General features: G+C 46.4%; 1 protein-coding gene across 2 annotated transcripts; it reads left to right on the top strand.

Annotated features, from left to right (window-relative positions):
• Positions 1-4544: 4544 nt before the first annotated feature.
• On the top strand, positions 4545-22029 carry DISP2 (dispatched RND transporter family member 2). Of its 2 annotated transcripts, none has more exons than XM_072337443.1 (8): positions 4545-4691; positions 10171-10623; positions 12303-12332; positions 13645-13768; positions 14697-14812; positions 15110-15228; positions 15929-16026; positions 17150-22029. In XM_072337443.1, the coding sequence occupies exons 1-8, from the start codon at positions 4612-4614 to the stop codon at positions 20567-20569; spliced, it is 4440 nt and encodes a 1479-aa protein (XP_072193544.1). In that variant the 5' UTR covers positions 4545-4611; the 3' UTR covers positions 20570-22029. The 2 variants fall into 2 exon arrangements, with proteins under 2 accessions (XP_072193544.1, XP_072193545.1); XM_072337444.1 differs by having other exon boundaries at positions 4637-4732.
• Positions 22030-22039: the final 10 nt, after the last annotated feature.

The following is a 22039-nucleotide window of genomic DNA, read 5'->3' as shown; positions in this document are numbered from 1 at the left end:
AGTTCCATACAGGAGACAAACCGTGCGCCAGACCTTTCTCTTTCAGCCTCAGAAATTATGTTTTTGGTCTAAGTGTCAGTCTACAAGTAAGCAGCTCTTTGGACAGACCAGGTCATGGCATTCAGCTTGTAACTAAAGCACCTTTCTATACTAAATTAAACCTTCTTGAAGTTGCAGTAAGGGGGTAGATAAATTCACCTGCAAAATAAATAAGCTCTGTCCAGTGAAGGTGAATGGGGCTCAATCTGCTAACACAGCACCAGCCCCCACAAAGACTTGTGCTCCAGCTAAGGAAGCAATTTCACGGGCTGAGGCAACAAGAGGTTTATGAAGCAGAAAAGCTCAAGACTACTGCTGTGTACTCACAGAAACCTTCCAACATAGGAAGGGACTGGCATGCAGCTGTTGGCTTTGAGGAGCAAAAATACCCTTGCTATTTTATTGCTACAGTGAGCACAGTCAGGCCTGAGTTCCAATGTAGCTGGCTGCAGATCTGCAAGACAGTGCACATTGCTTACAAATTGGCAGCCTGCTGCAAAGTGAAGCAGCGAGTGCAGCTGCAGAGCAGCTGTAGGCTGCACTGTCATCTCCAGCCTTGATGTGACCATGGTGACTCCAAGAGCTCAGCTGTTCATAAAACTCACAATGTGAGTGATTTTGCTGTAAAAAGCACAGTCCTTGGCATTGTAGTGGGGTCACCATTGCAAACAGTCAGGTCAGAATGTGGTTTTTGTGAGACCCAGGGTAGCACTGCCTGCACTGAGAGGCAGGGATGCATCACCATCCAAAGGTAGGGATCTGGACCGCCCTGTATCCATTGTGCTGATCAGGCACTGTGGAATAAAATATTCCTATGTATGGATGTTCAGTGGCAAGAATGTTTCAGATGGAAGGAATGGGTTTATGGACATAATTTATGCCCATAAAACAGGTTAGGATACCTGTTTGGTAATCTTTCCTGTCCAGTGCTGTATTTTTTCCTTACAGGGAGGAAATCTTCTTGGGATCAGCACAAGTATCCCCCACCAGGACACAAGATCTTTTCTATCATTCTGGCAATATCTAGAGGTAACAGGCAGCGAGGCCAACAACAACTGCTCGCTGATGGGCACAAGCAGCTCCTTGGTTGCTGCAGTACCAGGACAAGAGCCAAGCAGATTTTGAGGAACTGGACTCCTAGCATCCAGGATTGTGAGCACTACAGCTGCCTGCTCCCAGCAGCAGGTCCAGGTAAAGGTCTAAGAAAAGCCAGCCTCCTCCGTGGATGTAAATGGTGTGGTGTGAACAGAGCTGCATTTGCAGCAGGTTGTTTGCATCAGCTGCCAATAGGACTGCAGGACTTGCTGTTTCTTCCTCTGTGCTGGCAAGACACATACAGCAGAGCAGGGAAGCAGCAGAATGTGGGTGTCTGGCCAGAAAGGCACAGGCTTGTTCTGAAGCATTGCTGAATAACATGGCTGTGCCGGATGGTGAAATGCCTCAGCTGTGTGCAAACTTTTGCTGCTTGTTGTGGATCACTGCAGCCAGGGAATAAAGGCCCTTAGGTTTTACCCTAACTGGAGGTGCAGGGAATATTTCCAGCTCACATTTTTTTTTCTGCCCCTGATGCTCAAAGGGTGCACCAAGACAAAGAAATGGCAATTTTGAAGATCCAGGGCTCAAAGAGGATTGGATACACAGAGAGCACTACTTGCTGTGCAGCAGAATTGTTGGGACTAATGGGCACTGAAGCAGCTCCCAAGTTTTCTGCCACAGCAGCTGATGGAAATAGAGTAGTCTGTGTTGTAGGGAGACTGGTGAGCATAAGAGCATCTGGTCTTAAAGTCCACCCATGTGCTCATGCTCAGTGGCATTTTTGAGAACAGGAGCCTTCAAGTACAGCAGCTGCCCTGGTGTTTCATGTTAGTCACATACACTTGTAACACCGGGGGCTGAGAAAGAGATGTCTTTGACTGCAAGAACAGCAGCTTCATTTTTCACCCTCTTTGCTATCTGTTTTCCTTTGCTGGCAACCTCCCATATCAAACAGCAAATTACAGATTCAGATAAGGGACTTGTTGGTTGTTTTGTTCACTGGTGAGAGAGGGAGGAATCTTTAAGCTATGGGGCCTTTCCACACAGATCAAGTGCCATGTAGAGTTCACTTCCAACTCAGACTTCTCTCCTACAGAGGAGAGTTAGAAAGACAAAATTTCACTTTCTGTTTGTTAAAGAAATGCAAATGGATGGTCAGCAAAGGAGTCAGGAGAAGCAATAAGCTATATCAGATGAAGGAAAAAGGTGCTTCAATTAAAAAACATACCAAAGCTTTAGTGCAAAGTTCTTCTCATCTCTTTCACAGGTTAGTCAGGAGAGGTAAGAAATCTGTCTTCATTTGTCACAAATACTGATTTTGCTTGGGGAGCTCAAACCCACACACAGAAGGCTTGCTGTTCCTGGATGCTCTTCATGAAATGTGGAGTACTTGATGGATCCCCTAAGTTTCTCAGGGTCAGTAGCTGAAAATTGCTGTCTTGGATGACAAAGTGGTTTTGCAGCATAGCAGCTCTGTAAACCTGCCTCAGCCACCTCTTGCATCACCCTCAGTGCATCCTTATCCCATTCACTTGTATATTTTCCTTCTCCCTTGATCTCTGCTCACCAAGTTTCTCCTTTTCCACACACATTTCCATTAATGCCTGTCTGCTTTTTTTAAATACTCCTGAGTCTACATTTTTTTTTCTTTTTTTTTTTTCCTTTTTTTTTCCTATTTTTCTCTTATTTTCTATAGTGTTTTCAGCAACTTCTCTCTGTGCCCCTCTCACTCACCACTGGGGACCAGCTGGACCCAGGTGATGCTGGTAGGTCTTGGATGTGAGTTACCATGGCAAAGATCCAGCTCCAACAAGTGACTGTACCATTGCAATGCTCTGGCTCTGGCTGGGTGAAAACAGCCCTGAGAAAGAGGTGAGCAGCCCCACTGACACCTTGCACAGTGCTTAGCCTCTACATGGGAGCACAAGCCCTACTGTAGTCCTCATTTAAGGGCAATTTGAAAAAAATCCAGGCACTGAATATTTCACAGGCCACAGAAGGATACTGCCAAGCTGTGGGAGTGAGGAAGTGTTATCAGCCCCGCTTCACAGACAGGGAGTTCACACATTGCGCTGAGCCAAACTAGAAGCTGTATGGTGTGACTGTCTGTCAGAAGCAGTGGGATGTTTGCAATTCAGCCTATTCCCATCGTCCTTTCAGCTCCCATAGCTTTATTATTATCATTGCTGCTGTAAGTATTATTATTTAGCGTCAGGAAGAAAGAAAAGGAAACAGCAACCATATCCTTGCCATCCCATTAATCCCAGCCAATCCTTTCAGCAGATACCAGGTTTTAGTCTTTCCTGCTGAGCAACATAATACAAGCTACTCTCTAGCTGCTCGACATATCTGATCTACCAGACATTTCTGTGGCTAAGGCTCAGCAAAGCAGCCTGCTCCCCTCACTGCGGGCAGCACCCCAGTGAGTTTCAACTCACTAGGACACTTGAAGCCTAGCTATTGGAAGTCCCTCCTGCTGGGTTTGAAGAGGTGATAGCCTACAGTTGGACAGAGTATAGTAGCATTAGAGAAAGCTTTTTGTTCTTTAAACTGACTTGGGCATTTAAATCATTAAGGCAGGAAGGGCTTATTCCAAAACAGCTAGAGGATTAGTGGGAATTACAGGATCCTCTCTGGTCTAATACTCTCCCTTTTTGCTTTGGCTTTTTTGTATCATGTGAAGCAAGAAGGATGCCACCCTCATAAGAAAGGTCACTGCCCTTGTGAGGGTCATAGACAGAACCATGAGAAAGAAGAAGGTCCAGCCATGCCCATATGCCCATGGCCACATGTAGGGTCATGAGAAGGGAGAATGTTGCTGCCACTCCCCTGGCCATCTACACACCCAAGAGAAAGGCTCAGGCCATTCCCAGCACAAGTAAAATCATAGACATTCACATGGGGCTATAGTACTGATTACCAGTGTTAGCAGATCTGACCTCCTTGTGTTCTTATAGCTATCAATTCAGGTGTTTCAAAGCTACCATCTATTTAAACAAACCTAATTCTGCTAAGTCTGGATTGTGAACTTCTGCACTTCAACATGCTGCCCTGTGCCTGTGATATGAAGTCTAAGAGTGCCACCGGAATCTTTCCTACCTTGGGCCAAAGCAGCACAACTTTTCATGGAGCAAGGGACCTGCCACCCTAAGAATGCACTATTTGAACATACAGCCTGCTCTACCGCATGTCTTTCAGTGAAGGTGCACAGTGAGTTTGGGGCTGGGTGAGGTTCTTTGCTCCATCTTAGAGAGAACCCCACATTCTTGGGTTGCCCAGAGTTCTTACCTGTACCTTTCTGACTCAGCCTCCCCTCGAACACGGGGTCTAACGCACACCACCTAGCCTCTATTCCTACCTCCACCCCCCTCCCCCCGTCCTCAGCCTCCACCAGCAGCGCCCCGTGGTCATTGGCCGGCCGCTCCGGGCCCGCCTCCGCGGTCGCGCAAGCGCTGCGCGGAGCTGCCGCCGCCGCCTCGCCGGGAGCGTTCAGCACCGCGAGCTGCGGACAGCGCCCCGCTGCCTCCGCCGCCGGCCATGGAGGCCGGGCCGGCATCGCCGCGCCGGGAGCAGCGGCCCGAGGGGACGCGTCGTGGTCGCGGCTCCACCTCGCCCAGGTAGGAGCACGGAGACCGGCGCGGAGCTGCGGGGGACGGTGGTGAGCGCTATACTGCTGGGGGGAGGGGGGGGGTGACTGGGCGAGGCTTGGTTATCCCGAGGCTTGGCACTGCCTTCCAGCCCCATCGAGGGGCATGTGCCTTTCGTTCTAAGCCCCTCGTTTTGGCGTTTAAAAGAGCAGTGCTGCCTGGCTGGCACTCTCGTGGTTCGTGCCCCCCTGTGCTGGTGTCGAACCTGTCCTCCCTGGGGTTTTTTTATCGTGCAATAAGGTGAGCAACCACACCTGCAAGTGGTGAGGTATTGTTAGAGGTGCTCAGCCTGTTTTGGATAGAGTCCTCTTTTCACCTGGCTTTGGACAAGAACTGGTTTCAATGCAAAGGGTTTTTTCCCTCTCCTTCTGCCCCTTGTGCCTTATGTTCCCTTAACTGGTGCCTCAGACCAGGCTGGAAGCCATAATCATTGCAGTTTTCTGATCCTGGGCACAGAGCCACCCCCACATTTTTGACCACGCTGCCATTTGTTAAACCGAATGCAACAGATCTGAGCTCTTCAGATTCTCCAGAGCAAGGCGCATCCTGAGATCAACAACACATACATTCATTTTAAAACCCAAAGAGTTCCACTTTCTGCCTGACACGGGATGTTCACACGAGGCCATCCCCACCTGTCTGGGGGATCCAGCAGGGCAGTTGCATCCCCTTAGCTCTGCATGTCTCAGCCTTAAATCTCAGGCATTGGGTGGGGTCTGAGCTACCCGTGAAGCCCCACTAGCTTTGCTTGCCTGTCTAATCCTTGCCCGTTTGTACAGATCCTTGCAGATAGTTCTCTGCCTCCTGAGCAAGCATGTACATAAATGCTTCTTTATGCACGGCTGTTCATGTAGCCACAAAAGGGCTAGCTCTGTAGCACCTGCCCTCTGACCCAAGCCAATGCTTGATCACCAATAAACACCTTCTTTCTGATCTTCTTAAGGTCAGGATAGTAAGGTGTTTTCTTCAAAACAGGGGCAAGCAAACAGACTTTTTAACTGCACGTTTTACACAGCGTACATACAGCAAACTGCAGCCAGAGCTTTCTGGAGCTGGAGACTGGGTGGAGGTGGCTGAGCCCTTTGTGTCTGCTTGCACCCCATCACAAACAGCTGTACCCGCAGCACTGCTGGCTGCCTGGGGTGACGGTGAGGCTGTTCATGCGAGTCAATGGAAAGGATAATAAAACTAAACTTTTCTTGGCAGACTATGTGGGAAGCGGAGCTTTTCAGGCTCATTAATTTTTCATGAAGATTTAGCGTACTCAGGAGTCTCATTAAAAATAAGATCGTAAGGCTTCTTAAGGATACGTGTCGTCTTGCTACTAGATTGAAAAAGTACAGCAAGGAGTAACTACACAGAAATGTTCCAGGGTACAAGAATTTGACCCTGCCAAAGGAGGAGATGAATTGCTTAACAGGTGCCCATCCCTCCCTGCCAGCTGGGCAGTGAGCCTGCATAATAGGTGAGAGTGAAATGCAGTAAGCCCTCCCATAATCTCCAGGTACGTGCACTCGTCACCTTAAAAACAAGCAAACCTAAAAAATAGCAATGGTGTTATCTTGACTGTTTTCCTGTGGGAAGAGGCTTCAGCCCTTCTGCTGGTTCCTTCACACCTGGTAGGCTGCCTGTGCCTTGGAGAAGCACTGCTGCACTTAGTGGGACTTGGGCAGTTTCATGAATTGGATTATCATCCTGTCTAGACATCTCAAGGGAAGAGATGGGGAAGCAGCATGCAAATGCAACTCATTGCTGTGGGTCTCAGGAGCAGTTTGTTCCAGCCTGTCACCTGCCGTACAGCTCCTCTCCATTTTTTCTTTATCTCTTTGACTGGATCCAGTTGAGTGTGAAGAAGAAAAAGGAGGTTGTCAGGCTGCTTCTGTAGGCTGTTCTGTGGCCAAGAGACCACTTCTGCCCACGCTATCCTAAAGATGGCAAACATTTGACACAGCCCTGAATGGGAATGAACATTCAAAAGAAGGTTTCTCTACCCCTGGTGTTAGTCCAGCATTTGCCCACCCCTCTTTGTCTGTCTGACAGTAAACAGCAACCAGGAACACCCCCACAACCATTTTTCAAACACAGTTCAGGGTCCCAGAGGCCCAGAAATGTTGTAGTGACGTGCTGAAAGGCAAGCGAGCAAACATGGACCAGCCTACATCTCTGGTGCAGATCTCAGCAGATCAAATGTGAAGCCTGCCAGCACACTGGCTAATTGAGAGAGTAGTAACTGAAGACTCAAAACCTGCAGACCTGCCCCCAGTAATTATCCAAACCCATCATTATGTGTGAGCTCCAGGTTTCCCTGGAGATTTTGGATAACCAAGGTCACATTGTCACAGAGTTGGAGATGAGCATAAGGCAACTTGGATCTGGAGAGTGACTGACAGGGCTGTAATTGTTCAGCCTGAAAAGGAGATAACGAAGAAGAGTCACGAGTGAATGATTTGAATTAGCTAAAGTTATTCTAAAACATGAAGCTGCTGAGCAGCCAGGGGATGGAGCTGAGACCACATGAGGGGAAAGAATACAACATGACAGTATTTCACAGCCAAGATGATAATCAAAGGCAGTGGGCTTGCCTGTTAACTCTTAGCATTGAAAGCCTTTTCCTCCTGTCCAGTGTTACAGATGAGGCAGGCAGATATGGCAGTGCAGTCCTCAGACTAACTCAGTTATGAAAAACCTCTGGCGCCCACTGCCAATGCAAATCCAGCAGTTTACATGAAAATGAATTTTGTTTTCACTTAAAAAACACAACAAAACAAACACCTATTTTACAGGTGTGGAAATACCAGAAGCATAAATGGTCGGTGCAGCAGTCTCTGTGAATTATTCTGCATTGTAGGAAAATAACTTATTTAAGGTGTACCTAAATTAGGGAAAATGATACGCTGAAGGTAGAGGGAAAATAATAGAGACATCAAAAGGGGAGTGCGAAGAGGTCCAGACCTTGCAAAAGTATAACGCTACCACAGTCCCAGCTTTATGATAATTCAGTGCCTCAGCTCTGCTAATACAAAACTACGAGCCTCCAAATGAAATTAACTTGCACTCCAACCGCTGGAAACTTAGGAGAAGGGAGAGGAGTTACACTTTAATCTCAAGAGTGTATCAAGTGTGATACTTACAAATAAACCTCATCCCTACCACTTCCCACAGATAGGGAGGATGTGGTAGTTACTATGTCCCTGGCTACTTGGTTCTGCAATTACTATAAATGGGTAATAATTAATTAAATATGCCATTTCATTCATTGCCGACCACAGACCACAAGCTTTCCCCTCTCTGCCTTTGTTGCACCTGCTGTGCGCTGCAGGCATACAGCTGAATGTAGATCCCCCCAGTGCAGGTGACTTTGATGAGGCTGCATTGAGCCCCAGATTCCATCTCATGAACGCAATGCTGACATCTGATGTATTGCCTTGTGCAGCACATTTGTATACACCACCAACAAATTTGTAGCCTTCTTTGTAAGCTGCCTTCACAGAGCTATAACCCAAATCACTCGCTTGAAAGTCTGGGTAATCCTGCCACTAATCCATCTGTGACAGGACAGCAAGGACTTCATGCACGGGGTTTTGTATTATTTCTTTTGACAAACTCTGTGGGAGAATGGGATATCACTGTCACAATCTGTTTGGGAGCTCGTGCTCTGCAAACTGCACTCCCTCTCACTACACCGAGCTAGCTGAAGTCTTATTAGTCCCTTGTATTGCAGAGCAGGGGCAGCTGAGTGCTGTTGAAGAGAACCTGTCAAGACTATCAATGAGGTGTGCACGCATCTATCTGCAGGTTTTCTGGCACTTGCTTCAGCGCAGACTTTGGCTTGTTGCCTCCAATTTGTACATCTGCTGCCATAAGAAACATCAGCGGTCTCACAGATCCTGTCTGACTTTCCTCCCTTTGCGTGTATTTCCTTTCCCAGGGAAGCAGAACTCACACAGATAGTGGCATTTGCTAACTGTTTTGATATCATTTTGCCAATTCCATGACCCGAAACCTGCATGTGAACATCAGTTATTGCTTCCAAAGTCAATGACATTGTGATAAGCAATCTCAACTATGTCATCTCTGTCTGTAAGTACGTTACTCAAAACTAAAACCAGCATTGGAAGGTGTCTTAACTAGGCAAGCTCTTTGTTACTAGTCCCTGGACAGGTTCTGTGTGCAAGTAGCAGTGAGTGGGATGCCCGTGCCATGAGTGTCCACACCAGCATTGGTATAACTGCTACTGCAAACACTGCTCTGTCGTAATGATTTTAGTGAAATGAGCCCATTCTGTATAATCATGAAATATGGTTTCCCAGTGTTGATAAGCTCAATCGATGTTGGAAAGTACACAGCATGAGCTGCCAAGGCCAATATGATGTTCTCCTTTCTGGAAAAAATAACAATTTTCAAGCAATACTGAGCTAACAGAAATCTTCAAATCTCTTTTGTCATCGATACTGCTATATAACTTCTGGTGCAATTCCAGAGACTTGTAATTGCTAACATTCTGTCTTTTTCCATGTCTGTCTGAAAGAGAAATGAGCTGAACTCTGCAAAGTTTTGAAAATATCCCCTTCTCAGTCATATTTTGTCTTCAGTTTTTCTCCACATCTCATCAGGTGCCTCAGGCTAAAGTTCATCTCATTCTTGTCTCAATCCAGTACTCATAATTCACTGACAACTCAAGACACTTCGTGATTCTAGCTGGTCCAAATCATCCATCATACTTAAAGCTCAATGCCAGACACTACAGCAGGCATATAACTCAGCTGTAGACACTACAGCACGTTCTCTGATCAACCACCACAGATTGTAGGTGTTTTCATATCATTCTTGCTTTCTGAACTCCAAATTGCACAGTGCTTCTGAAGCTCTCTGACACTGAGATGGTAATTTCAAAGGCATTTTTGGGTCAGTGTGTCCTCATTCTATGGTGTGTGAAGGGTTTTCTTCAGACTGACTCAGATCTCTGTAATTACTCTGTGCTTCTGCATTAGGACCCTGCCTCTATCACCAGCCAGAGTGTTTTGCCCCTTTTGCACTGAAGTGCCTTGGAAGAAATAACAAGGAGTAAGGAGGCCCATCTAATTAAATACCATAAGCATTTAATTAACTTAACACTGCCTATACATTGCAGCCATACCTAGTTTCTAAAACCATAGCCATTACAGGAGCTGAAAACTGTTCAAGGGCATGTGATACTATTTTTCATAATTTTGGAATAAGATGCACAAAGATATGATGGATCCACCATCAGCTGCGCTCCATGAGTGAGGCATGGATATTTCTGTAAACAGCATGGTTCAGCTGAGTCCTTCCTGGCTTCTGATAGAGTAAACAGAGGGTAAGGTTTTTTAAGTCTTGCATTAAGTGGGAGACAAGATGCAGTTCCCCAGCATAGCCTTTCTGGTGTTCTAACACAGAAAAGTTTTACCATCCCTTTTTTTCCTCACAGAGAAAAAAGAAATGCAGGACCTTGCCAGACCTGTCTCGCCATGCCAGAGATTGCCAACACTGAGCCCAGCTACAGTGGCACTTCTTGGGAAAGAATCTGCCCAGTCCATCACTGCCCCATTCCTGCATCGCCCAGGCTGGGGGGAGACCACCTGCCCTCCTCCAGCCACACACTGGGGCCAATCTCCACTCAGTCCAATGGTCAGGTACCGTCGAGCTCCCATGACTTGCAACAGCATCACATGTATTACTCCTGCAACCAGCAGGAGCCTCAAGGCAGCTACGGTCTGCCCCTGCTCCCTGGGCACGGTGAGAGGTCCACGTTGTGTTCCCACCTTTCCAGCAGCGATCCCATGCCAGCTTCTCATCATGAGGCTTTGGAAACTCCCTGGAAACGGTGGTCTCCTGGGCAGCGACTCTCTCGGCCGGTGCAGCACCACATTGTAACAGTCAGGTAAGAGGCACAGGCAGAGCAGCTCAGCAGTTTTCAGGAGGCATCTCCTGAACTTTGGGACAGGATCAGAAGGCTTTGAGTAATTTTGCTCACCAGTTCAAAGCAGCAGATGCCCCCCGAAATATAGAGGGATAGAATTTTCTCTCTCTACTCATTAGGAATATACAGAGCTGCTGTTCCTGCACCTGGGAGAATCAGGATTTCCTTCTCAAGGTGACCTGTCGAATAGAGTCAAGGTCACTCTAGTACTCCTGCATCATCCAGCTGTGATCATGCCCATCTTCTGTGATGCTCTCCATTCTCCATTTGCACTGCAAGATAGTCAGCTGGCTAATCCTTTATCTTGGTGGAATTTCTGAGCGATAAGAACATGGTTAATTTCTTCTACTCCCAGTGAAGCTGCTGCCTATGGTGGAGGGGAGGGAAATACACTGAGAAATACAAAGTTGGGGAATACAACTTAGTCTTCCAGGCTGCTTTGCAACAAGCAGTAAGCAGCAAGCAAAGTCCAGTGGTGTAGGATTCCTTGCTTTTTTACAGCAACACAGGGTTAGGCACAATAGTCCTTTATCGTCTCATTTTCTAACCACTAACAGAGGATTTAATTTGTCTGTGTTTGCATTTGTATCAATATTGAATCAACAAAATTGTCAGCTGCTTTCTCTGTAACAGGTTCTTCAAGCAGGAAATGCAGCTGGACTGCAAATCACTGGCAGAATGTGCAGCACTAGCAGACAGAGAAGTGATGTTACAACAATGATTGAATAAGGTTTTTAGCCTGAGCAATTCTGCTTGAGAAGCTATTGTGGAAGAATTAACACAGGACAGGCAGTGTGTAGCTAAACAGAGACTTCTCTTTAATAACCGACGAGGATTTTTCTCTGCTCCCCTCTCTCTCAAATCTGTGGAGCTTCAGAGTGATGAGGAGACCACGCATTTCAGGGAGACATCTCAGGTGGAAATGGAGAGCAGAAGAAAAGGTCCTTCAGATACGGTGACCACTGAAATACAGCTTTTCTGTTAAGATTGCCTTTGGGGATTCATTAATAAGGATAACCTTGGATCCCCTCGGGAAGGTTTCTTTCTTTTACCCCTCAAAGCTGTACAAAGAATGACAAGAGCTGCTCTGCAATGGAACCACCAGCAAAATGTTCTGAGCAGCTCTGCTGGCTTCTTTTTCCTCTAGATTGGACAAATGTCATCTATGAAATGGCTTGGGAAACAAATGAGATTGACTTTCTGAAAAATCCTTGCTGAGTAGAACAGGAAATAAAAACTATAGGCATTGTAAGCCCCGGTCATAAAATTTCATAGAGTTATGCTGTTGCCAAGAAGTAATTTAAAAATTCAGCAGGAAAGCTCTTGAAACAGACAGATTTTAGTGGAGAAGTGTTACAGTGTGATTCCTATGGGATTATGTTGTTTATGTCCTTTACATTCTATGTGTTTTCTGGAGGGGCAGCACAGAGGAGTTACTAAGAGTTTTCCCATCAGGTTTGTTTAAAATGCCAATGAGAGACGGAAAGACCTTGTTGTTCATTAGACAAATCCATGTAGTGCCAAACAACTCCCACAGCAATGGCTCAGCTTCTGAAAGGGTTAACTTGCTCATTAGGAGCCCAGGATGGTGTTTAGCAGGAAAATAATAAATGTATGTCTATTTTCTTTTCCGTCTGCAGACACGACAAAGCTTTCAGGATGCCCAAAAGGTATGCTTCATATCAAATCCATGCTGTTCTTCTACCCTATTATCATGGCTTTCCTACTCTGCTATTAGGAAATGCAGGCCATCAATGCTAGTGACCTCCCCAGCAGGCCCAGTTTCAGAGGCAAGGCTGGTGCTCCCTGCTCCGTGCTTCTCATCCACCTGGAAAAACCTCTATTTGCACTAGTGCAGCCTGCACTAATGAATAGCAACACTGTCTTGATAGCCGTCCTCAGAGCAGGTGCCTGGCTCTAGTCCGTATGGCAGCTTTATATTTATGATTACATTGATTGGATTAATCCAGCTTGGCCCACCAGATGGGGAGTCTGAAGGGCACCAGGAGCAGTAGCAGTAGAGTCCTGATTTTCTCACAAGCTACATTAGAAGAGATCTTTGTTGCAAGACTATGCTCAATGATTCACAAGGCTTAAACTGAAACAAACAAACAAACAAACAAACAAAAACAAAACAAAACAAAACAAAAAAAAACAAACAACCACAAAATAGGCCTGACCTAAATTCACATGAAAAGCTGTTTGAAGGGCCACCATGCTACACCAGCCTATGGGGTTTTGTGTGTTCTCCAAACCCTGGTCTGCAGTGTCTTACAGGTGCTTTAGTTGTAGGGTCAGCATTTAGCTTTGGGGCTGCCATCAGGGGAACTCACTCATCCTGCAGATCCAGAAAGCACCTGCTCACTCCATGACTGCTGCTGACAGTCCTAACGGTGGTTAAACATCAGATCCGTGGTTTTCATCCTTTTTAAACTTTGCAGGCATTTCCTAGCAGTAAGGCAGGCCCCCATACAGTGAGTGAATTTAGGGCAATAATAATGACTTGCTTGAGATAGTTATCTTCAGGAGGTCTTAGAATAGCTGAACTTCTCAGGCAGAAAATCTGCAGGCCAAATAGCAAGACAGCTACTGGCTTCAGTTGTACAATGGGATAAAAGAAAGCAAGGGAGAAAGAAGCTCCTTCTAAATGCAGCCTTTTAAGTATTTAAAGCTTCCTTTTGCCTCAGGATGGGAGAGTCTGGGTTTTATTATTTCTGACTAAAAAAGTAGGAAAATGTAGAGAGGCAAAATATGGTTACCTGAGTTAATTAGAGTTGCCTTCAAACATCTGGTTGGAGGTCTAATACGTTCATTAATATCTGTACTAGAGCCTCTAAGCTTTTCAATAATCAAATGCTCAAACCAAAAATCCCTAATTCTTTTACTTCCTTTTATTAGCATTATGTTGGCTCAACGGCAGCTTTCAAGCTAATAACAGAAGGGCTCTAACAGCTGCATTTTTTCTCCTCCTGTTGATTCTAGTTACTCTCAGATGATCGCAGAGTGGCCCATTGCTGTCCTGGTGCTGTGTTCAGTGACAGTTGTGGTTTGCACTTTAGCTGGCCTGCTTGTTGGAAATCTGCCGGATTTCTCAGAACCCCTGATGGTAAGTCCCTACAGGCAATGTGTCAGTGTGAACAGAAGGAAAACCGGCAGGGTGACTAATAATGTGTTCTTTCTGCCATACAAAACAAGCTTATGCTTCCTTCCTTCTCTGCAGATAGAGGCAGCAAGGCAGGACAGGAGGACACTAAAGCCACTAGAAATAAATGGCAGTGTTTATCAGTGATCTGCTGTGATCTTTTCCCCTCTCATCTTCACAGTGTGCAACCAAAGCAAGATTCCTTCTGGATGGACATAATGTTTCAGAGTAATGCTCAGTGCTTGCTGTTTCTTTGATACCACGGTCACAAAAACAGAAGTAGTGACATCACTCATTAGCGAAAGGCTTTCATTCCTTGCTATTTCACTGCTGCACTGCTTAATGGCTCTCACTGGCAAAGCAATTCTGTTAGTATTCAGTGTTAAGTCCCCTTCCTGAGGCCCAGCATGCTGCTCTGGTAGGATGTCCTCAGCAGCTTCTAAACACTCCAGCTCCCTCCTGAGGACTGTTTGCTCCAGCCTACAAAGATGCATCTCCAGACCTCCCTCCTTAGAGAGAATGCATCTCTCAGGACTGGGGCACAGCAAACTACGGGTTGTACTTGGCAGCTGTGGAAGGGCTGAGCTTCACTCTCAAGCTGAGTTAGGGAGCACACCCTGTGCCAACAACAACCACCAGCCCATCTCTGCAGTGCTGAGGACTCACACTATAGCCATCCTTGCCCAAAAAAGAAAGGAGAAATATACTTTTTTTTTCCCTCTCACCTCTTGGATGCAGTATTTCCAGGGAAAAATCATTGTGTGTATCTCTCCAAGATGCAGTAATCATCTTGAATAGGCTCATATAGTTTCTGTGTCTAGGAGAAGCACTAAGGAATGCTAAGCTACGCTAAAATGCAGGCTAATGATAAAACCCTTCTGCTTGGCTGCAGGGTTTTGAGCCACGAGATACCGACATTGGCAGAAAGCTCATTGTGTGGAGGAATGTAGAGAGCCATACAGGCTACAAGAAGACCTTTTCCCTTTCTCCATATGCTGAGAAGAAAAGGTATTTGCATTTGGTGTGTGGGCATTGGGGAAAATGTTGGGTATAAAGGTACTGATTCACTGTTCCAAGATACCTATACGAATTACAGTGTATATCCTGTGCTAAAAGGCAACCCAGCACTGGAGGGTTTAAAGTCAGTTGCCTTGAGATGGGCCTGGACTTCCCCCTCTGGAAACCAGGATTTAGGCTCTAATCTCTCCATGTGTTCACTTCACTGTTTACCAGAGACTCTCTGGTCAACATCACTCATTGCCAGCTGATCTCTCTACTTACACAAATTATATCATCTCTTGCTAGCTACGATGACATTGGCATTAGCAGAGGACAGAAGGCTGTTCAGGGAGGACAAGAAGCGAGGACACGGAGAATGGTGGAACAAATCTATGGAGTAGATGGTTTCTTCTGCGGTCCCCCAGGTGAGTGGTGTCGTGATGGAGCAGTGTGTATTGTGCACCCAGAATTCAACAGCGTACAGAACTGTCAGAGTGGTTTAGGACACTGGAAAACATTCTAGAAGCTCTCTGAGGAAACAGTGCACACAACACCAGTCCCCTTTCTTCTTTTCTTCTTGAAATACATATGACAGTGAAAAACAGGAAGGAAAAAAAGCAAAACAGCACCACCACTCCAGGATACCCCAAATTTGTTAATTAATAGAAGAAAGAGGAACAGCACACAGATATTCTGCCTCAACTCCACTTCTGAAATCAGTCAAACACCAAACCCTCCGGTCCTTGGGAGTTCTTGGCTGTACTTCAGCTCCTCACTCTCCGAGAGGGGGTGCAGAACCAGATGGCAGCGCTGACTGAAAGCAGGCTGACGGCATGGAGAGTGTACTTTGAAAATGCTCCATCCTTGCTCTCCTGCTGCTGACAGCTGGGCGAGGAGCAGAGGTCAGATCACACATGGGGATGCTACCACTCACTACAAGCTGCTTTGTGAGCTGGTTCCCTTCAAGGAGCCCTCCACAGCAGTCTTACAGACAGCAAGATGAATTTATTTATTTAATTCAATGCCCAGAGGGTCTACTCCAACCAGCTTGGTTAACTCATCTTCATTACCTAATACTCTGTTGTTGAGTTTTTTTCTGTTCCTTTTAATTTTCTTTTCTTTCAGAGAAAGGCTATTCCCAGCTGGTATTTATGTCTACAACTGCTGGGAGCTTATGGAACTTGCAAGCTATTCAGTCCATGTGTCAAATTGAACAAGACAAGGTTAGTAATGTCACAAAGAACATACATACATACATGTAATCTCTTTTCTGACTGTCATTATCTTGAATATCTAGCCGAAAGGAAGGCAGAAAAAAACAACGTAAGCTACAGAGCAGGTTTCAGCCTAGAGAACTCCAGAGCATTTTACCTAGCTAGCAACATAAGAATGATTTCACCTATCTCTGAAGTCCAGCTGCCATTTAACAAGAATACACAGTCACTGGGCAAAAACCTTGTCCAGAGGCCAAAGACATCCATCAGAAGCTGTTGAGAATGTTGAGCAACAGAACCTAATTACCAAAATGGAGCTATCGTCCTGGAGACTGCCACAGTGAGTTTTTTAAGAGGGACGTTTAATGGGATTAGTTGTGTTTGCCATAGGATCTTGAACAACTCTAGGTGATGAGACTCCAGAAAACCTCCACTTAGGTGCCTGACATCCTGCTGGCAGGAGGCTCTGTGTTCACACTACACCATGCCAGATATGCAGCAATGGGAGCTTTAGCCAAGCTAGCTTTTAAACCATGCCACAGTACGCAGAGGGCGCAGGCTCCCAGTCCCATTCACATCACTGCATGCTGCACACTCAACAGTGCTTGTCATGTTGTCAACCACACATGAACTGCAGTGGTGTGCCTGCAGCTGCCAGCACAGTAATGCCTGCTATGGAGAAACACACAGAGCAAGAAGTCCCAAGGCACATCAGGTAAGACAGCAAGACTGCGTGCCCTGGAGGACTGCACACAATCTCCTTGGCTGCCAGTGATTCTACTCGCAAATCTAGTAATAATAATATGAGTAAAATAAAAATAGAAGTAAATAGAAAATAAAATCAGTACTCCCCCTTCTGTACTAGCCTTGAGAACACCTGCAACATGAAGGGCAATGCTTCCACTAGGATAGTGGAGAAGGATCCAAATTTTCAAGTCAGAGGTTATAACCTATAAATAATGGACAGGGTTTCATTTTTTTGGCAGAAGGCTAGTGTGCTTCAGTTGCTTTAGCATGTGCAGTTTGGCACTGAGAGCCATGGCTTGTACAGCTGGAGGGCAGGGCTACTGTGAGGAGCAAGATGAAGCGTGCACAGTGGACCTCCCATGATGTTCCCTTGGCTGTTTTTCAGATACGGTCACATGTACATTTTAGAGACCTCTGCCAACGTACTGAAGCCAATGAGTGCTGCCCAAGTTGGTCCCTGGGGAACTACATTGCTGTCCTGTACAACAGGTCTTCTTGTCTGGAAATAACTCAAGGAGACATTTCCCACACCCTGGCCCTCCTTCGTGCCTGCGCTCCAGACTACCACAAAGGTATCCTCACTCCATCTTGCATTGGTCCTGAAACCACGAGACAGAAACACTCTCAGTGTGCCAAAGTCCCAGAAAAATGTACCCGCTTCAATGCTATTTACCAGCTTCTTCACTTCTTGGTCGACAGAGACTTTCTTAGTCCCCAGACAATAGAGTACCAAGTGCCATCCCTCAAGTACAGCCTGCTCTTTTTGCCTACAAGGAAAGGTGCGTCTATGATGGGGATCTACTTAGACAATCTTGAATCCTGGGATCTATTTGATAACTATACATCTATCACTGGAATGGACTTGGGCCTTAAACAGAAACTATTCCAGCACTATCTTTTACTGGATACTAAGTATCCAGTTCTGGCAATATTAGCTATTTTTCTAAGCATTTCTTTTTATTTACGCTCGGTCTTTATTACCTTGATGGTCCTGCTCACCGTCGTCAGCTCTTTGATGATCTCCTACTTCTTGTACAAGGTGGCCTTCAGATTCACCTACTTTCCTTTTGTAAACCTGACAGCTGTTATCATTCTCAGCAGCATCTGTGCCAACCACGCCTTTGTCTTCTTTGACCTCTGGAACCTGAGCAAGAGCCAGAACCCTTCTGCTGGGCTTTCACAGCGGGTGAGTCAAACCATGCACCATTTTGCATATCTCATGCTGGCATCCTGCTTCACAACGGGTGCTGCGTTCTATGCCAGCTACATTAGCAATATAATAGCCATCCGCTGCTTTGCTGTTTACATGGGCACCTCTGTCCTGGTGAATCTCATCTTCATGATGACTTGGCTTCCTTCTTCGGCTGTGCTGTACGAGCGCTACATTGCAACAACCTGTGTTTACAAGCCGGAAGACTACTGGAAAAACTCCGGCCACAAGAGAGTCGCTCTCTCCCTCCACTATGTTCTCAGGGGTCTCCAGAAGACGTTGTGTGAAACCTCCAAGTTGTTATTTGAAAAGCTTCTGCCTTGTGGGGTCATCAAGTTTCGGTACATCTGGATCTGCTGGTTTGCCGCCCTCGCAATCGGAGGTGCCTACATTTCCTGTTCCAACCCGAAACTCAAACTCCCGACTCTCGAGTCATCGTCTGTTCAGGTGTTCAGACTAAGCCACCCCTTTGAGAGGTACGACTCTGAGTACTGCCACCAGTTCATGTTTGAGAGGATAGAGCACGGAGAAGGGCAGCGTATGCCTGTCACTATCATCTGGGGTATCCTGCCTGTGGATAACGGGGACCATTTCAATCCAAAAAGTAATGGCACCCTGGTGGCAGATGCCACCTTCACAATCCAAAGTCCTGACGCCCAGAAGTGGCTCTTTGAATTCTGTCAAAAGGTGAAGAACCAAACTTTCTATTACCTTGATACAGAGCAGAAATCTACTGTGTGTTTCATGGAGGAGTTTGTCAGGTGGATGGATAGTCGCCAGTGCTCCCAGAGAGACAACAGCTTCAGCCTGTGCTGTAACCAGTTCTCTTTCCCTTATGGAAGTGAAGTCTTCCTACACTGCATCAAAATGATGCTCCTGGAACAAGGCAGGGAAGGGGCAGAAACATACGATCTGGGCCTCAGATTTGATGGAGAGGGAAATCTTGCTGCCTTAGTACTGCAGTTTCAAACTGTTTATCACTATAGCTTCAATTACAGCAAAGCCAAACACTTCTATGAAGAAATCAACCTCTGGGTAACAGAAGAAATGAAAACTGCCCCCGTGGGACTTCAAAATGGGTGGTTTACCAGTAAACTAGAGCTGTACAACCTCCAGCACAGTCTCAGCACAGAAACAATGGTGGTCATGGGGCTCTCTATCGCCATTTCTTTTGTGGTGCTGCTGCTCACTACCTGGAATGTTCTCCTTAGTGTTTTCTCTGTGACTACCATCGCAGGCACCGTGCTGGTAACTGTTGGCCTTTTGGTCCTCTTGGAGTGGCAGCTCAATGCGGTGGAGTCTCTCTTCATTTCAGCTGCAGTAGGTCTCTCCGTTGACTTTACAGTCAACTACTGTATCTCTTACCACCTGTGCCCCCATTCGGACCGCCTGAGCCGAGTGGCCTTTTCCCTGAAGCAGATGAGCTGTGCCACCGCGATGGCAGCATCTGCCTTGTTCTCTGCAGGAGTCATTATGTTGCCCGCTACAGTCCTGGCCTACAGAAAGTTGGGGATATTTATAATGATGATCAAGTGTATCAGCTGTGGGTTTGCCAGCTTCTTCTTCCAGTCACTGTGCTGCTTCTTTGGCCCGGAGAAGAACTGCGGGCAGATCCTTTGGCCTTGTGCCCACACCATGAAAGATTATTCCAATGACTCTGAGCCAAATGGAACCTATGCCTGTGGGGGAAACGAGAAGCAAAACCGATTGCGGAAGGTCCAGGAGTCCAACACTGCGAATGAGCAATACGAGCTCCAGCCTTTGTCCAGAAAACTCAGCGACAGTTTTGACAACAGCACATCCACAAGCAAGCTGTCCAACAGGCCATCAGTGCTGTCTGAAGACATGCAAGCTGAAGATAACAGGTGCCCCAGAATAGGAACCCACCCTCCCCTCGAAAGAGAGAGACAGAATCTGCAAGAGAACCCCGGAGATGACCGGGCTGTCCTGTGCCAGTGTCCTGCCTTGCAAACTTCCTCTCCTTACAAGCACAGCAGCTCAGGAGCAGAAATTCACAGGGAGAGATTATGCAGAGATTGTCAGTGTCGAAAATACAGCCCAAAAGCTTGGGATAGTTCTGGGCTGGACTATATTCAGCCAGCTGGTGTGAATGAAGAAGGGCAGCTCGATAAATCACAGTGCTCCACTGACACTGCCCAGCAGCAGTCGGATTATACCTCAGACAACAGCCATCTTCCTGCTGCTGACATCTACAAAATTCACAGATGCCTTTGTTCTCTTGGCAGCTCTTTTGACATGCTCAACATCTCCAGCGAGACATCGATTAGTGATTTTGAGCAAGGCCTAAAGCTCGCTGAATCAGCCAGTTCTTGTCCTGATGTCTTAGAGCTCTCTGATTCGTACAGTCAAACAGAGAGAGGCTACTTGAACGGGAAGAGAGATACTCTGCGTCTGGACCTGAGGGAGACTGTCTTTGATATCTCTCCAGCAGCATCACAGCAGAACAGCTCTTCGTGGAAAAATCGATATGGATTAGGGAGTGAAGGGCCCGTTGTGCTACCAAACAGCCAACCAGACATGCCTGACGTTTGGATCAAGCGATCTAGCGCACAGAGTTCTGGTTACAACAGTTGAAATCTTGCAGGAAAACAAAACTGTACTGCTAGGGAAAGGGGAGGTCAAGATCTCCTCGGAACTGTAAATATCATTTTTTTCCTCCCACCTCTCCTTGGGCTGAAACTATCTTGCAGTATTTCAGCTGTGCAAATACCTGTGCTTTCACAGAGCCAGCAAATCTGGTGTTGTGAGGTGAGATCAGTTGTGGTGGAGCATAAACCCTTTGACCTTCCAGTGTCCTGTGCCATATTCACAGCTGTACTGCAGAATGTACTGAGTAAACCTGTTTTGTCGTTTCCTAAATGGTGATTAGATTTTTTTTTCTTTTTTTCTTGCCAAGCTCACACAGGAGGGAAATAATGAGAAGAATCTCCCCAGATATTTAGAGACAGAGTTCATGTCAAAAACAAAACATAAAAAGCCAAAAACCAAACCCTCACCCATGGAAAATGGAAAAAAAAAAAAAAAAACCAAACAGAAAAACAAACACTAGATTTCAAGTGGAGAGTGTAGCGTTTAAAATAAAATAAAACAAAAAAAATAAAAAACAAGTCTTTCGTTTTCTACTGAATAGATGAATTCAGGTTCATAGATCTCTACAAAACACTTCAGATCTTATTTTAAGACTCTCGCCGGGATGTTTCAGGTGGTTCGGTCTCTTACTGACCACGGAGGAGGCTGTAGAACCAATCCCCAAGCTGTTTTTGGCCAGTTTCAGTTTGTTTTCTCAGCATAATTACTGGTACTGCCAAAGATCTTCGGTGAGAGATCTCCTCTTCGAGAAGTGCCCTCATCCCTTTGGATGCATTCCATCCCCGCTGCCCTTTTCCACACAAGGCTACAAACACATAACTTTTACGTATGATTTTACATATATTTTTTGTTCTCTGCCAGAAGCAGGCAGTCAAGCAAGCATTTCTTCCCCTTTGTCAAAACAAACAAACGAACCCAAATTCCCCCTACAAGTTGATGTAAAATAAACGCTTACGACAAACTTTTACTATATCCGCGTGATGCTTCATTTTTGCCAAACATACAGTGGTTAAAGGCGGTAATAAGGCACTTCATGCCATTTCCACAGCACCGTCAGTAGAGGGAAAAACCCTTCTGACAGATCCACTCCTTCGGACCCCCCAGCAGACTTCCCAGCTCTGTGGTAAAGAGGCTGCCCTACGTAACCAAGGCATATAAAGCTAATAACCCTTCTTGAGCCGGTTTCAGCGTTATGCTGGGAGCTGAGGTGGGTGTTTCGGCAGCCAGGGCTGCCTGAAACGTCTCCACACGACACGGCGAGAACACCGAAGGGAGATAGAAGGCTCTTTGCTGAGGTGCCTCTTCCCCCCGGGGTTTTAGCCGCCTCAAGGGCGCACTGAAGGGACAGCGAGGAGGGCTCTGCTCCCCGAGCACCCAAACCTCGGAGCAAGGCGCCCCCGTTCCCCACAGAGGAGCCGCAAGGATTAAACGCCGACAACACCCCCAACCCCGCTC

This window comes from Excalfactoria chinensis, chromosome 5 (genome assembly GCF_039878825.1).
Source record: "Excalfactoria chinensis isolate bCotChi1 chromosome 5, bCotChi1.hap2, whole genome shotgun sequence".
NCBI classification, from domain to species: domain Eukaryota; kingdom Metazoa; phylum Chordata; class Aves; order Galliformes; family Phasianidae; genus Excalfactoria; species Excalfactoria chinensis.
The sequence above is the reverse complement of the archived record's forward strand: the minus strand, read 5'-3'. Positions and strand labels throughout refer to the sequence as shown.

Excerpts from the sequence above, each read along its gene's own strand:
- DISP2 (XM_072337443.1), top strand. The coding sequence starts at position 4,612 with ATGGAGGCCGGGCCGGCATCGCCGCGCCGGGAGCAGCGGCCCGAGGGG. Across the intron at positions 15,229-15,928 it reads TTTCTTCTGCGGTCCCCCAG|AGAAAGGCTATTCCCAGCTG; the intron begins GTGAGTGGTGTC and ends CTTTTCTTTCAG. Across the intron at positions 16,027-17,149 it reads GTCAAATTGAACAAGACAAG|ATACGGTCACATGTACATTT; the intron begins GTTAGTAATGTC and ends GCTGTTTTTCAG.